Source organism: Perognathus longimembris, chromosome 7 (assembly GCF_023159225.1).
Source record: "Perognathus longimembris pacificus isolate PPM17 chromosome 7, ASM2315922v1, whole genome shotgun sequence".
In the NCBI taxonomy this organism is placed as follows: domain Eukaryota; kingdom Metazoa; phylum Chordata; class Mammalia; order Rodentia; family Heteromyidae; genus Perognathus; species Perognathus longimembris.
Genome location: NC_063167.1, coordinates 76,311,392 through 76,325,629, shown reverse-complemented (window position 1 = coordinate 76,325,629; position 14,238 = coordinate 76,311,392). Strand labels below are relative to the sequence as shown.

At 39.0% G+C, this 14,238-nt stretch overlaps 1 protein-coding gene across 3 annotated transcripts in view; it reads right to left on the bottom strand.

The window, feature by feature from the left end:
- Nucleotides 1-989: 989 nt before the first annotated feature.
- Fnbp1l (formin binding protein 1 like) overlaps nt 990-14,238 on the bottom strand; it is a 92,189-nt gene continuing 78,940 nt past the window's right edge. For 2 of the 3 annotated variants that reach the window (XM_048351990.1, XM_048351988.1), the window contains 4 exons: nt 8,834-8,966; nt 8,199-8,293; nt 5,754-5,902; nt 990-4,618 (listed from right to left, as the gene is read on the bottom strand). In XM_048351990.1, coding sequence (XP_048207947.1) covers nt 4,440-4,618; nt 5,754-5,902; nt 8,199-8,293; nt 8,834-8,966 — 556 coding nt within the window. In that variant the 3' untranslated portion in view covers nt 990-4,439. The remainder of the gene's footprint in view (nt 4,619-5,753; nt 5,903-8,198; nt 8,294-8,833; nt 8,967-14,238) is intronic. The other variant, XM_048351989.1, reaches the window with a different exon arrangement.

Sequence of the window (14,238 nt, the reverse complement as noted above, 5' to 3'; positions counted from 1 at the left end):
CTTCCGGGAGGTGGTGCAAGCAAGCACGCCCCCAGGGACTGAGGCAGGCGGGGCTCTTCAGGGCCTCACTCCCAAGGCACAACAGACACACACCTCCGGGGCACGGACAGGCGGGGCCAGTCAGTGTGCCCCACAACCTCACAAACCTTAAATGTAAAGTAGGTCTCCTGACACAATGGAATATTCAATGATGTTGCTATGTGGACATAAGCTGAGGGTAGGGCTAGAACTACAGCAGTTGTAGTGTTGTCATTTGAATATTGACTCTATAGCCATACCACCCAGTATATGCCCAAACTTAAATGGTTATTAATTGGTATGTCTATAATACACAAACAAGCATATAAACTAGGGAAAGAAGGAAAGGAAGGAAAAGAGAGGGAGGGAGTGAAAGAATAAGTGAGAAACGGGGCTGGGGATATGGCCTAGTGGCAAGAGCGCTTGCCTCGTATACTTGAAGCCCTGGGTTCGATTCCCCAGCACCACATATACAGAAAATGGCCAGAAGTGGCGCTGTGACTTAAGTGGCAGAGTGCTAGCCTTGAGCAAAAAGAAGCCAGGGACAGTGCTCAGGCCGAGTCCAAGGCCCAAGACAGGCAAAAAAAAAAAAAAGAATAAGTGAGAAAGGAGATAGGGAAGGAAGAAGGAGGGAAAGAGTGAGAAAGAAAGGAAGGGAGAGAGGGCAGGAAGAAAGAAAGGAAGAAAGGGAGGTGGGAGAAAAAGTGAGAATGAGAAAATGAAAGAGGAAGGAAGGAAAGAAGAGAAAGAAGGAAGAAAGAAAAAAAGAAGAGGGGAAGAAATGGTGAGAAAGAGAAAGAAAGATAGCTTAAGAGAGACCAAAATCAGAATCAATATCTGACGCTAGTTTCCAAAAAGGATGCCCCAATTAATGAACTTAGCCCCTTGCATTATCTGAAATTTAGCACATTTAAAAACAAAATTATATCCTTTGGCTCACATAACAATAAAACATAACTACACACTTCAACTGACCATGAAAAGTTTGTTTTATTCCATGAAAATATTCTCAACAGAGAACACTATCTTAAACAAAGCATTTACCATTTTGAAATCAACATGTGCACAAAGAGTAAAAATACCTGCAAAATTAAAGATTTCTTTTGGACAATTCACATGTTCAAAATTTAAGAATGATTTCAGAATGATTTAAACTGTACGCGTACAAATGTTTGTCCTATTGTAAGAACCGGTTGCAGGTTGCACTATTCTACATGGAGGAACTTGCCTCCTACGGAAGCAAATCCTGTATTTAGAAAAACAAACAGTAGCTTGGAAAGAACAGTTAGTCCTTACAAGAAAGCTTTAAACTTTGCCCTCTGTGGCTGATGGCCAAAAAAACATAAGCACTTCAGGCTCTGTACAGAAGACAAACACAGCCGGATCACATTTCCTTCTCACTGTAACCTTTAAAATAAAAACAGCACTAGCTTTTAAAACTACTTCATGTAGTTAGTACTGAATAATGTCACATTATATAAATAACCCTGTAACGAGATTTAATATCTAAACTTTATAGTTTACTAGCCTCAAAAGCAATACATTATATGTCAGCTGTGGTGTACTTGATCTTATGACAGCATTAGCTTTCACACAATTGTCATTCAGCTTTAGTATAAATGAGGGCATGATTCAATTAACACTGGGAAAAATTATTAAAAGCAGTCACACGGCTTCTAAAATATTGCTTAAAATCCAATAATACACAGACCATTTCACGTTCTCTTTCTCCGTTCAAACCAGTAAAAACCAAATTAATGGAGCGCATCAGCGATACAAATAACCCCTCCCATCCCACCCACCCCGGTTACACCACCACTAAGAAAGTAGCTCAGGTACAAGTCATCAACAGAATCACAAATGCCAGGCGGGACGACATGAGCGATAGGGCCCCTAACAACAAATATATTTACAGGTATAAACATACAGAAATTTCCATTTTACAAGTAAAAGTGCACATAGATCATTACAAAGTTTCACTAAATTTTATCTGGTTCAAACAAAAGCATCACTTGGAAACAAGACTATCATCGCAAGAATCAAGTGACATCATCTTAATCCCAAATTAAAAGACAATGGTGGGGGTAGGGGAGGTCCACAAAACTTCTCATAAAAACGCTAAAATGGGCTCAAACATGTCTTCAGTGTGATGCATAACTTTGAAGATGCACCAGTGTACATGGTAGAGCTCCGAAAGCCACCTACCAAGGCTACATTGGCAGCTGCAACAGGGCGGCAGAGTTAAAAGAGGTCGCACTGAGCTGACACATAAAGCCCTTTATGAGATACTGGTGTGGTAGTGTTGGCAATCAACAGATTTAGGCACTCTCGTTTAAGGCAGCATTTGAATGGAAGCAGCTGACTTGTGACAATAGTCCTGTGTCTTGAGGTGGAAAAGTTTCTTCTGTGTTTATTATGCCAGGACTTCAATGCTCACTACTGGTTCTTCCCAGACTGAGGTGCAGAAGATGTATCACATTTCAGAGATCTGTTAACTGGGCTGTAGGCTAGATCAGGTGGTTTCTTTTTCTCATCAGAAATGCTTCAGGTTCACAGACTACATCGTCGTAATGTCAAAACTGGAATGTTTGCAGTGGGGAAGTTATAGCAGCATACACAAACACTAAGATGGAACATTAGTGCTGGAGACATTTGACAAAAGTAATTTGCACTACAAATGTAAAACAACACAAAGACTTCGACAAGAACAAGGGATTATAAAGACATGCCTGAAAATCTAAGCCTGGTCACTTTAGACATGCAACAGGATGTTAAGCAAGCACGTAGGTGGCGCAGGCAGACAGACAGATGGAAGAGGCTCTAACAGACAATGGATTGAAAAGCCACTTAGAACAGAGCTCGATAGACATAGTCCTGATAAGATAGCTAAAAGTAAGAACATTTTATGACAGCTCTGCTTTGTTTCTGATTTGGACATCAGTAAAATAAACAAAAAGAGGCTCAGCCACTGTAGGCTTTTCATCTTTCTTCCATGTAAGTAATGGTGCACTAGGAATTTAAGGATTGGTATTATAGTGATTGTTTAAAAACAATATATGGAAATGCTAATGAAGTTAGTAAAAAAAAAATCATGTCTGCATGCATTCATGCAACTTGCTTCTCTCACTCTCTCTGAGCCTGACAACTCTACCCCCTCTCCCCCAAAAGCAGCTGCATGTAACCTCCTTCAACATCTTGCCCATTTCCTCAGAACCCCTCTTCAGGAACCTGCAGTCCAGGAGGAAAAAGAAAAGAAGGATTACTGAAGACCTTTGGTAAGACTAAAAGGGGTGTTCAGATACAGTGTCTGTCCCAAATGTCTCTAAAATAATTTTACAATCAGCTACTGAAAACACCAGGAAAATATGAGACATAAGCAAAATCAAGGGGCAGCTTTACAGCTTCCTCACAACTAAATTAATGTAATCACAAGGGCAGCCCACTGTATAATCCTTGATTATACGACGTTTCCAAAAATGCTTTTTGAATGACAATGGGGGAAAAAACACCACAATCTATTCTAATAGTAGCAAACCAGGTAAAATGAAGCCCTAAATGATGGGGCAGGGTCTTCCTTTAACCCAGCCAAAAAAGTTGTTTCTGTTCTAAAAGTAAACGATCAGTATTTCCCTTCAAGATTTCCTCTGTCTTCAATTATTTAAAATCTATTTTCCTATGTATAAATGCCAAATGCTGAGTAATCGCTAAGAGATATTCCCAAAAGATATTTTCAAGATGAAAAATACAAGCATGAGATTAATTTGGGAAAAAGTTTGTACATTATTAAAAATTACCATAAATCTGAAAGCATTTTGATATCTAAAAAGAAAGCTAGACCGAGTAATTTTACAAGTCTCTTGATTAGCCTATTGCTTAAATAGATGATGCAGTAGGTGCTTATTTTCTTTCTTTACAAAACCAGTTAAGAATAGGGAGAAAAAGAAAAATGATTATTGTTTTACCCAGTTATCTATTACTTTTCTCCCGAGACACAAATCTATAAATTCAAACTCTTAGAACAAACCACTCTTTTGGGAATCATTTACTCCACCATTTCAGAGCAGTTTTACTTATTTGAGTTCACTATAGTCTCTGTCTTTTCTGAAGTAAATATGAATTCCTGCCCAGTAACTAAATCCTATTATTTATAAGGCAGAAAAACAAATCCTTCACACAGACTTAAGCAGGACGTAGAGCAGAAGGCATCAGTTAAACTTCACACCAACATTACTTAAACGATAAGGCATCACAAAACAATTTTTGTGGCAATAGTCACATCTCCAAGATCAAGCCTGCACTCCGCTCACACAGTGAACAATAGACTGCGATGCTCTCCAGGTTCTCATCTTTCTGACCTTTTGGTTGTGTCATTTTATGTTATCCTTCTTATGTCATGCATGGCACAAAGCTGCCTGATTAGTTTAGATATAAGTTACTGCACCTTTACTGTTTTTCTCTAGAGTTACATCTATGTATGACGTGGGAACGTAGCCTTCTTCACCGTTCTGTCTCCGGGCTCTTGTCCATCCATCACCTTTGTCTTCTTCAATAATGTACAGAACCTCACCTTCTTTCATTGCCAGAGTACCTTCATTGTGTCCTAGGATGAGAGTTTTCATGATATAAGTATGACTGAAGCACAGCAGTATTTGCTAGAAATTATAAATACAACATACAAAATAACATGAAATCTTACTGGATCTCAATGTACCTGGATCCAAGAACCCACTGACGGCCAGTAACAACACCGTCTCTATGATGCTTTGTAATTTGCCAACACTTTCATACACAATCTCATCTGAGTAACACAGTGAGCCTATGAGGCTGGATGAATATCAACCCAAATAACGGATAAAGAAACTGAGCCACATAGTAAGAGTCAGTAATGTGACTCTTATTTTATTATTCTAAGTCTTTTTTCAAGTTTGAGTGGTGCTCCTACCTCAAAAATTCACAAAATACAAATCGGTGAAATAATTATAAGGCAGTAGGGAGGTGGGAAAAAAGAAAATATACCTCTAAAGAGAGGACAGATAAAAATACACATTGGACTCTGGTGATGACAGCAGAATGGCCACAGCACAAACTCCTCTGAAAACCTCATCAGTCTCAGAACCTCACTACCCTTACCCCAGCAGGCTTAGGAAGACAATTTTCATACCTGAATCTCCATTTAACAAATGCTAAGTTGCTTCCCTACTTTCTAGATAAAGTGACTAAAGACTTTACTCATTTTTAAAAATCAATGGACAACTAGAGAAAGACAAACCCTATACTATTCAGTAGCAACTCATTTATGAAGATGCTACTCTGCTTTTCTGTTGAGGACAGGGATTTTTCAGAATCCAAGAGAAGAAAAGGTAACAAAAATCTGAAGCAGAGGGTCATAGCCCCTATCTCATCTGAAAAGGCAGGCTGTGAAGTTAGGATATGATGACGTTTGGCTTGTTAACAGAGAGAGGGAGGCCCAAAGAGAAGGGAATTCTGCAGCAACCAGAGTTGATAGGTATAATCTGTATTGGGATGCTTATAACATGCAATTTTCTTTCAATTCCATGTCTGTGGGGAAAAACCCCTACATTTATAATATACTGGAAATAAAAGTATACAACTAATGAACTGAAACTATAATTTTCTGATGATGTACTATCTAGATAAGGACACTAAAGTCAATGACTATATAATTAAGACTTTAAGGAGCCAATTTTATCCAACAGAGCATATTAAGAATGTACCATCAAAAGGGTAAATCGCTTTGCAATGACCGATAGCAGGCAAGGGATCATCATCCTCAAATTCATCATCAAACTCGTTGTGATGACCATGTTGTTGAGGCGGCCCACGGACTTCTTGGTTTGCATCATCAGTGTAACTTCCCTCAGGACTGAAAACATAAAATTATCCCCAATCAAGTGAGCACTTCATGTATTATAAGTTGATCTTTTCAGGATCAATTCAGAAATTTTATATTCAATGACATAGTTTATTATTAAGCCCTATTTTCTTAAATAGTGACAAGATAAATTATTTCTAACACAACACTCTTTTTATTGAATTTCCTGAAATAAACTTTTTAAAATTACAGTGTTCTAGACACATAACAATAAATGCATCTCATTAACACTGGGTCTCAAGTTAAAATGAAAAATTGTAGTAGACACATTTCCCACTGCATCACCCTAAATTCATTGCCCTCCTCTTTAAGCAAAAGAGCCCTAGTATTCCAGAGGGAACTCCCTACCCAGACCTAGGTATGGCTGCTATTTAAGTTGTTTCTATTGTGGACTCTGAAGGGCCAGAAACATAGCACTCTCTTGGTGAATAGTTAACCAGCAGTCCTATAACCTAATCAAATACACGAAATGTACAGAGACCTCTGGCTGTACTAGAAGAAAAGCATATTCCCTTTTCACTTTGAACCTTGAGGAAAACTGCCTAGAGCTTTGCAGAAAATCACCTGATGGGAGATTTAAAACTAAGCCAACAGACTAGAAGGGATAGCTGAGAGGTAGAGAAACAGTGAGTCCAGAGGATATAATCTAGGCTATCTTTCAAGTCAGCCAATGAAGCCCATTTTTACCGTAAGTTAATACAAGTATACATTGTCATGTAAAACAGAAAAAATAAGTCCATTTCCAATTTATCATGGTGACAGAGAAGTTAGAAACCAACAAGTACTAACAATTAGTAACTAACAGAAAAGAATAGGTAATACACTACAAAAAAATTAAATCAAAGAAAAAATAATGCTAAAATTTTTTATTAATGTATCAAAATAAGGGCTGGGAATATGGCCTAGTGGCAAGAGTGCTTGCCTCGTATATATGAAGCCCTGGGTTCAATTCCCCAGCACCACATATATAGGAAGGAAAAAAAAAGGCTGTATCAAAATAGCTGAAGGAAATTTTAATAATAATAAAAATTGGAAATGGGGCTGTGACTCAAGTGGTAGAGTGCTAGCCTTAAGCACATAAGTTCAGGGACAGCACCCAGGTCCTTAGTTCAAGCCCCAGGACTGGTATGAAAAAGAAAAAGAAAAATTTACAGGATTAGATTTTATAGCACTTTCAGTAAGTCTGAAAGCCATGTTCTTGAACAATACATACCAAAAAGATTAGGTACTTTTTTTTTTTGGCCAGTCCTGGGCCTTGGACTCAGGGCCTGCGCACTGTCCCTGGCTTCTTCCCGCTCAAGGCTAGCACTCTGCCACTTGAGCCACAGCGCCGCTTCTGGCTGTTTTCTGTATATGTGGTGCTGGGGAATCGAACCTAGGGCCTCGTGTATCCGAGGCAGGCACTCTTGCCACTAGGCTATATCCCCAGCCCCCAAGATTAGGTACTTTTAACCTTGGTTTTATCTAATAACAAAAACCAGTTATAGTACATCTCTTCTGAGGTACTAAAGACAGAAACTCCAAAGCAACAGGAGAGATGGACAGGAGGGGAGGAAATGACTCTTGAGAAGAAAGTACTGTTATCAAGTATTTTATTTCTAAATGCTTTACATATTATTTCTTTTATGACTTACTAGCAATCCTGAAAAATGGGTGTTTTAACTTCCATTTTATATTCTAGAAAGCTCAGATTAAAGAAATACTAAAACTGAACTTGGTCAAATTACACCACGTGTTGATACCAGACCTCTCAAATTCTTCTCTAAGGTAAAACCTACTTTATGGGTTTTTAATTATGGGGAAAAGTATGTATGTATGTATGTATGTATGCATATTATGCCAAGGAAGAGATGTCACAAGTACTATAAAAACATAGAAATGGCAAAATGTAACTTGGAAACTTGTGAAAAGGAACAATACGTCCTTTCCCCACCCTTTTAATTCTTTACCAAATCTTGAGCAACTTGATTTTTCTTCGGTAAAAAATACCCAACTCCACCTTAGTCTTCCCCAACCTGAGATTCCTCCTATGCCCAGATTGTAGGGCATAGGTTCCTAGATTCCTAGCTGTTTGGGGATGCATAATAAACTAGAATTCAACAGCAAGATGAAAATTTTACACTTCACTGCAACTATTAATAAAGGAACACAAGAAAATTACTTAGGTCCAAAAGATTTAAAGTTCTACAATGCCAAACTTATTAAATTAGGAAGAAAAAGGATTGCATGAACTTTAAGACAAAAGAGCAAGAAAAGGTTAGGGAAAAAAATACAAGCCAAAAAACACCTTTCTCGCCCTTGTGTTACAAGATGATTTATGTCACTGCTGTGTCTTCTGTCTCCTCTTCCACCTGTTTTGCCTTCAACTTCAGAAAGCCAAGCCTTAGGAAAGAAATAAACAAGCTCAATAAATATGTTCAAAAGCGCATAAGATATCCTAAATTTAAAATGTGTTTTGAGGTTTATATGATTCTTAAAGATGAGCACTTCTTCCAATTTGATCAATGATCAACTTTATAGCTGATTTTTTTTTAAATCATAGTTGAAAATGAACTATACAACTTGTGGGTAGAGACAGAAGGGAAAAATTGGGAGAGAGCCAGGGGAAGAGGTGGGTGACAGTGCCCCAAAAGAAATGTTCTCATTACCTGACTTATGTAACTGTAACCCCTCTGTACATCACATTTATGATAACCATTAAAATTGAAAAAAAAAAAAAAACCCTCAGGGACAACACTGAAGCCCTGAGTTCAAAGTCTAGAACAGGCACAAAAAAATTTAAAAAACAACTTAAATGAAGGATTAACACTTACCGAAATGATATTTTAATCGTAAGACCTAAAATTAAACATAATTCTAGAAAAAAAACCAATAGATCACAATGAAGCTTATAAAAGAGAACTGGTGAGTCAGAGAATCTACCTCATTCTTATGGATTTCCATTCGTAGGCGATCAATGTTATTCATGGTCTCAGCTAACTTAGGCTGCAAACTCCCTGGATCTCCCATCTGTGGATTTTTCTCATACACATCTTTCATTTTGTTGAGTGCATCTCTGAAAAGCAGGGGGGAAAACCCCACAGGATTAAATATTCACTTTGTATGTTTTGTTTTATTTTTTGTTGCTCCTGGGGCTTGAACTCTGTGCCTGGGCGCTGTTCCTGAGCTCTTCAGCTCAAGGCTAGAACTGTGTCAGTTGAGCCACAGCACCATTTCTGCTTTTCTCAGTGGTTTATTGGAGGTAAGAGTTTCATGGGACTTTTCTGCCTGGGCAGGCTTTGAACCAGGCTTTGAATCACGGTCCTCAGATCTCAGCCTCCTGAGTAGTTAGGATTATAGGCATGAGCCACCAGCGCCAGCACTTTGTATGTTTTTAGGTAAGAGTTTCATTTGTCTCCAGAATCTCAAGTGCAGCTTAATTTTAAGTAATCGCATCTCTGAGTTTAGTTAAATGTTACCTGATTAAAGATAATTTGCTTAAAGCTGTATATCAAACAAGAAAATGATCCTTTAAAATACTTCTAATGCCAAATGGAATACATTTCATTTCTCTTATCTTGTTACACATCTTATTTATGTATATATTATGTGGTGTATACATTTTAATACTGTATATAGAGTATTCCTCACATTCTTAAACTCATCATGTCTCAAACTCAATACTGTTTTGTTTTAGGCAGGGACATTTTATATAGCCTAAGCTGGCCTCCCACTCTCCATTCTCCTGCCTTAGCCCAAATGCTAGGATTATAGACATGTGCCACCAGGTCTGATTCGAAAGCTAAAATCATTCTTTGCCCATCCAGCTACACTACGGCACCAGTGTTCCTTATCTCGGTTGACATAGCATCACTGTCCTCCCACTCATCCATGCTAGAAATAGGAATGCCATCTTTCAAATGTGCTCCTACCTTTAAATTCAGGTCTGTTGCCAATTCCTGTCATCTAACTCCTTTTCTCTAACCACATTACAATAGGTTATGTCCAGTGGGTGCTCTGACTCTTATCATCTGACCCCATTGGGTAGTATTAATACCCTTTTCCTTTTTGACCTGGCTATTACTTTTCTTTTCCTTCTTCTCTTTGCTTTTTCATGTTCTCTCATTGGCTCCTTCTCCTTCGTTCAAAATTTAAATGTCTGTTACATAAAATGACAGAAGTTTCTTCTCATCTCATCCTACACTCCTCATTTAATGGTTTCTTTAGTTTTAATACCATCTAACTTCAGATGATTCACGAACCCTCAGATGATTCTCAACCCTCTTTCTCTCCTAAGTCCTAGATGCATTATTTCCAGACTCAACTGGATACTTCCAATGTAGACTTTTCACATATCTTAAAAATAAGTAAAATCACTATTCTTGCCCCAAATTTTTTTTTTTTTTTTTTTTTTGGCCAGTCCTGGGCCTTGGACTCAGGGCCTGAGCACTGTCCCTGGCTTCTTCCCGCTCAAGGCTAGCACTCTGCCACTTGAGCCACAGTGCCGCTTCTGGCCGTTTTCTGTATATGTGGTGCTGGGGAATCGAACCTAGGGCCTCGTGTATCCGAGGCAGGCACTCTTGCCACTAGGCTATATCCCCAGCCCCAAATTTATTTTTAATTATTTTCACTTAATTCTATGGCCATTCTCCTGTACTACAGGGCACAAAACAAAAACAACCAAAAAAGAAGAAGGAAAAAAGCTTCCTCCTTCTTATTCTTTTTTTTGGACCTCCAGTCATAAAAATTACAAACTACTGCTAGGGCAAGAATGCCTGTAGTCCCAGAGACTTAGAAGGCAGATCTCAGGAGAACTGAGACGCCAGGCCAGCCCAGCCAAAGGGTTAGCAAGACTCCCACCTCAACAAATATGCCAGAGGGCTAGATGTGGTAGTGTATGCTTGTGGTTCTAGACTCTGGGAGGCATAGGTAAGATTATAGTTTGAGGCCAGTCCCAGGCAAAAACATGAGTCTGTCAAAACAACAACCACACAAAAAAATAAATAAATCCTAAAACCAAGGATTGGAAGTCTGGTTCAAGCAGGCTAGCAAGTATCTAAGGCCCTGATTTTAAGCCCCAGTATTGTTAATAAAAAGAAAGGGTCCTGGGCTGGGAATATGGCTTAGCGGTAGAATGCTTTGCCTAGCATGCATGAGGCCCTGGGTTCAATTCCTCACTACCACATAAATAAAATTAATTAATTAAAATTTTAAAAGGGGTCCTACACTAGCTTTGAAATGGACATTTCTACACTTTCCTCCTTTTTATAGCATGGCCATGCTTAGTTTAGACCCGTGGTATCTATAAAGTCCCCTAACTAGTCTCCCTGCCTCAAATTCCCTTCTCCTATGATGTCTTCATAGAAATGTAAATTACTTTTCTTTAGAACATAGAACTGCTAATATTAATTATCTCTTCTCCACAACTTTTGGCAATTTTTCAACACCAACAAAGTACCACAGAAAAGCATTCATTTCTCTACTCATCCTATACCTTTCTACCCTCATCCTATTATTATATGCTCCGCATAATTTTTAATCATCTCCCTAGATTAGAGATAATTCCAAATCATGGCAGGAACACATTTGTCCCTTTGTTCTTGTCCTTCCAATTGTCCTCTCCCTCCCCTTCACTTTTTTGTTTAACAAAAATCCTTTTTTCTGGGCTGGGAATGTGGCTTAGTGGTAGAGTGCTTGCCTAGCACAGCACACACAAAGCCCTAGGATTGATTTCTCAGCACCACTACATAAACAGAAAAGGCCAGAAGTGGCATTGTGGTAGAGTGCTAGCCTTGAGCAAAAAGAAGCCAGGGACAGTGCTCAGGCCCTGAGTTCAAGCCCCAGGACTGGCAAAAAAAAAAAAATCCTTCCCTATTAAGGTCCAATTCCAATTTTAATTCTCTGGAGACAAACTGGCCAGTGCCTAGAAGCTAAGTGTTACAAGCGATCTAGTTTTAGACAAGGTATGTATTTGTTTGATATCCTTCTTCATACAGGTTGGAGAACACCCAGCCCATAGGCCACATAAGGCCTTGCAATCTTTTGGGATGTGGCAGGCACAAACATATATGATTCTCTTATGCTTGTAGTCAACTTCCCACAGACCTTCTGACTGTATGGATCATTTTGTGTGATCTGAGGATGATGTTATAAATATCCAAAAGGCCCTTGGCAGACAAAAAAAAAAGGCTCCCCATCCCTGAAAGAAGAAAATCCTCAGAAGGCTATTTTGCGAAGTTCAAATGATATGCTCCATGCTTAGCTGAGTGCCTGGTACATAATAACCCCTCAATAAACATTCATTTCCTAGACCATAGTTCTCCTTCCCTCGTATCTCCCCTGTAAAGTCTTCCTCAATTATCTCAGTAAAAATTCACTATTCTTTCCTCTGTTTTGTCTTTTGTTTCTGTATGGTACTAAGAATTGAACTCAGGGCTTGGAATTCTCAGCTTTTTCTCTCAAGGCTGCAGCACTACTACTTGAGCCACACCTCTAATCCAGCTTTTTGCTGGTTGATTGGAGAGAGAAATCTCTCAGATTTGTCTGCCCCACTGGCTTGAGCCACTAGCAGCAGACAGCCTCTAGACTTTCCTAGTTTATTTCTATCTCTACTAGCAGCTACCACAATCCAGCTTATGTAAAAATTAAGTTGTTCTGTCTTGTCTTCCCCAATTAGAATGTAAAATGCTTAGGATCTGGGACTAAGCTTTCAATAAAAAAAATGATAGCCCTAGCATGGATTATATTATATGCGCTAAGCACCGAATATTAAACCAAACTTTTATTTATTTATTATGAATATGTGGTTCTATTAAGAAATGCTATAACATCTCAAAATCATTAAAATTAACATAGATGGCTTTACTTATTGGCAGATTCCATGTTTATGAATTTGCCTACTAATTTGTTAACTCCAAAACTGGTATTCAAAGTATTTCCTGTCCAGGTGTTAGTGGCTCATGCTACAATCCTAGCTACTCAGGAGGCTGAGATCTAAGAATTGTGGTTCAAACACAGCCTGGGCAGGAAAGTCCATGGGACTCTTATCTCCAGTTAAAACCAAAAAAGGAAGAAGTGGAGCTGTGGCTTAAGTGGTAGAGTATTTGTCTTGAGCACAAAAGTTCAGGAACTGTGCCCTGAGTTTAAGGACCAGCACCAAAAACAAAGCAAAACAAAAACAAAATGCTCTCCTGGTCACTTCAAAACAGTGGAGGCTTACTGAGTGTCAGCAGAGGTCAAGCAAGCAAAAAATACTCTGCCTTCGAATTCTGGTTCTCATATTCTGAATAGTATCCTTTTTGCAACTTATTAAGTGTCCTGTTTTTGGTGCTTTTTGTTGGTGATCTTGGTATTGAGAATGACCTATACACAGGGTGCTCAAGTGCTACCCCATACTCCTAAGCACAAGTCTATAATTCCTTTACAGAGAAATCATGGGTTATATAGGCCTTGTTGGGGTGTAATTACCATTGGTGCAGTTCAAAGTATTAAATAGGGTATCTTTAAACAGAAACATACATAAAACAAGGCCATGTATCTGTAGATTAAAATGTTGAGCTAGTGGCTACCTAGAGCCTGACCCTGCATTCGTCCCTGGAACAGTTTCCATATTCAGTAATTCAGTGTTTATAGTGACTTTACAGACCGTAACTATTACAGGGGAGAATGGACTGTAATGTAATCTCATTTGAACATCCCATATATATCTTTGGGCGGGACAGGCTGCCAATACCAGAGTCTGACCTCAGCACCTTGCAGTCTCACTTGGCTTTTTTGCTCACAGCTGGTGCTCTACCACTTGAGCCATACCTCCAGTTCAGCCTTTTTCTTTGGCTGGTTAATTAGAGACAATCAAATGGGCTTTCCTGTCTGGGCTGGTTTCAAACCATGATCCTTAATTTCTCAGCCTCCTGAGGAGGCTTACTCACAGGAGTAAGTCAGAGGCAACTGGCCTGACACAAACTTCTTTTGTTATTATTTGGTAGTTTTATTTGTTCTGATTCAGGGTCTTGCTATATAGCCTAGTCTGGCCTAAAGCTTTATTTTAGATCCTCTTGCCTCAACTTCTGAAAGGTTAAGATTACAAGAATGCATTACCATGCCCAAACATAATTCTTCATATCAAAGCTTCAATTTCTCAAGCTGGGCATCCATGGCTCTAGCAGCAACTCAGAAGGCTGAGATCTGAGAATCAAGGTTCTAAAGCAGCCAAAGTACACAAATCCTCAGCTCTGATCTCCATAACCAGCAAAAAGCCACAAGCGGAGGTGTGGCTCAAATAGTATAGCACCAGCTATGAACAAAAATCTGAACAAGAGTGAGAAGCCCAAAGCTCAAACCCCAGTTCT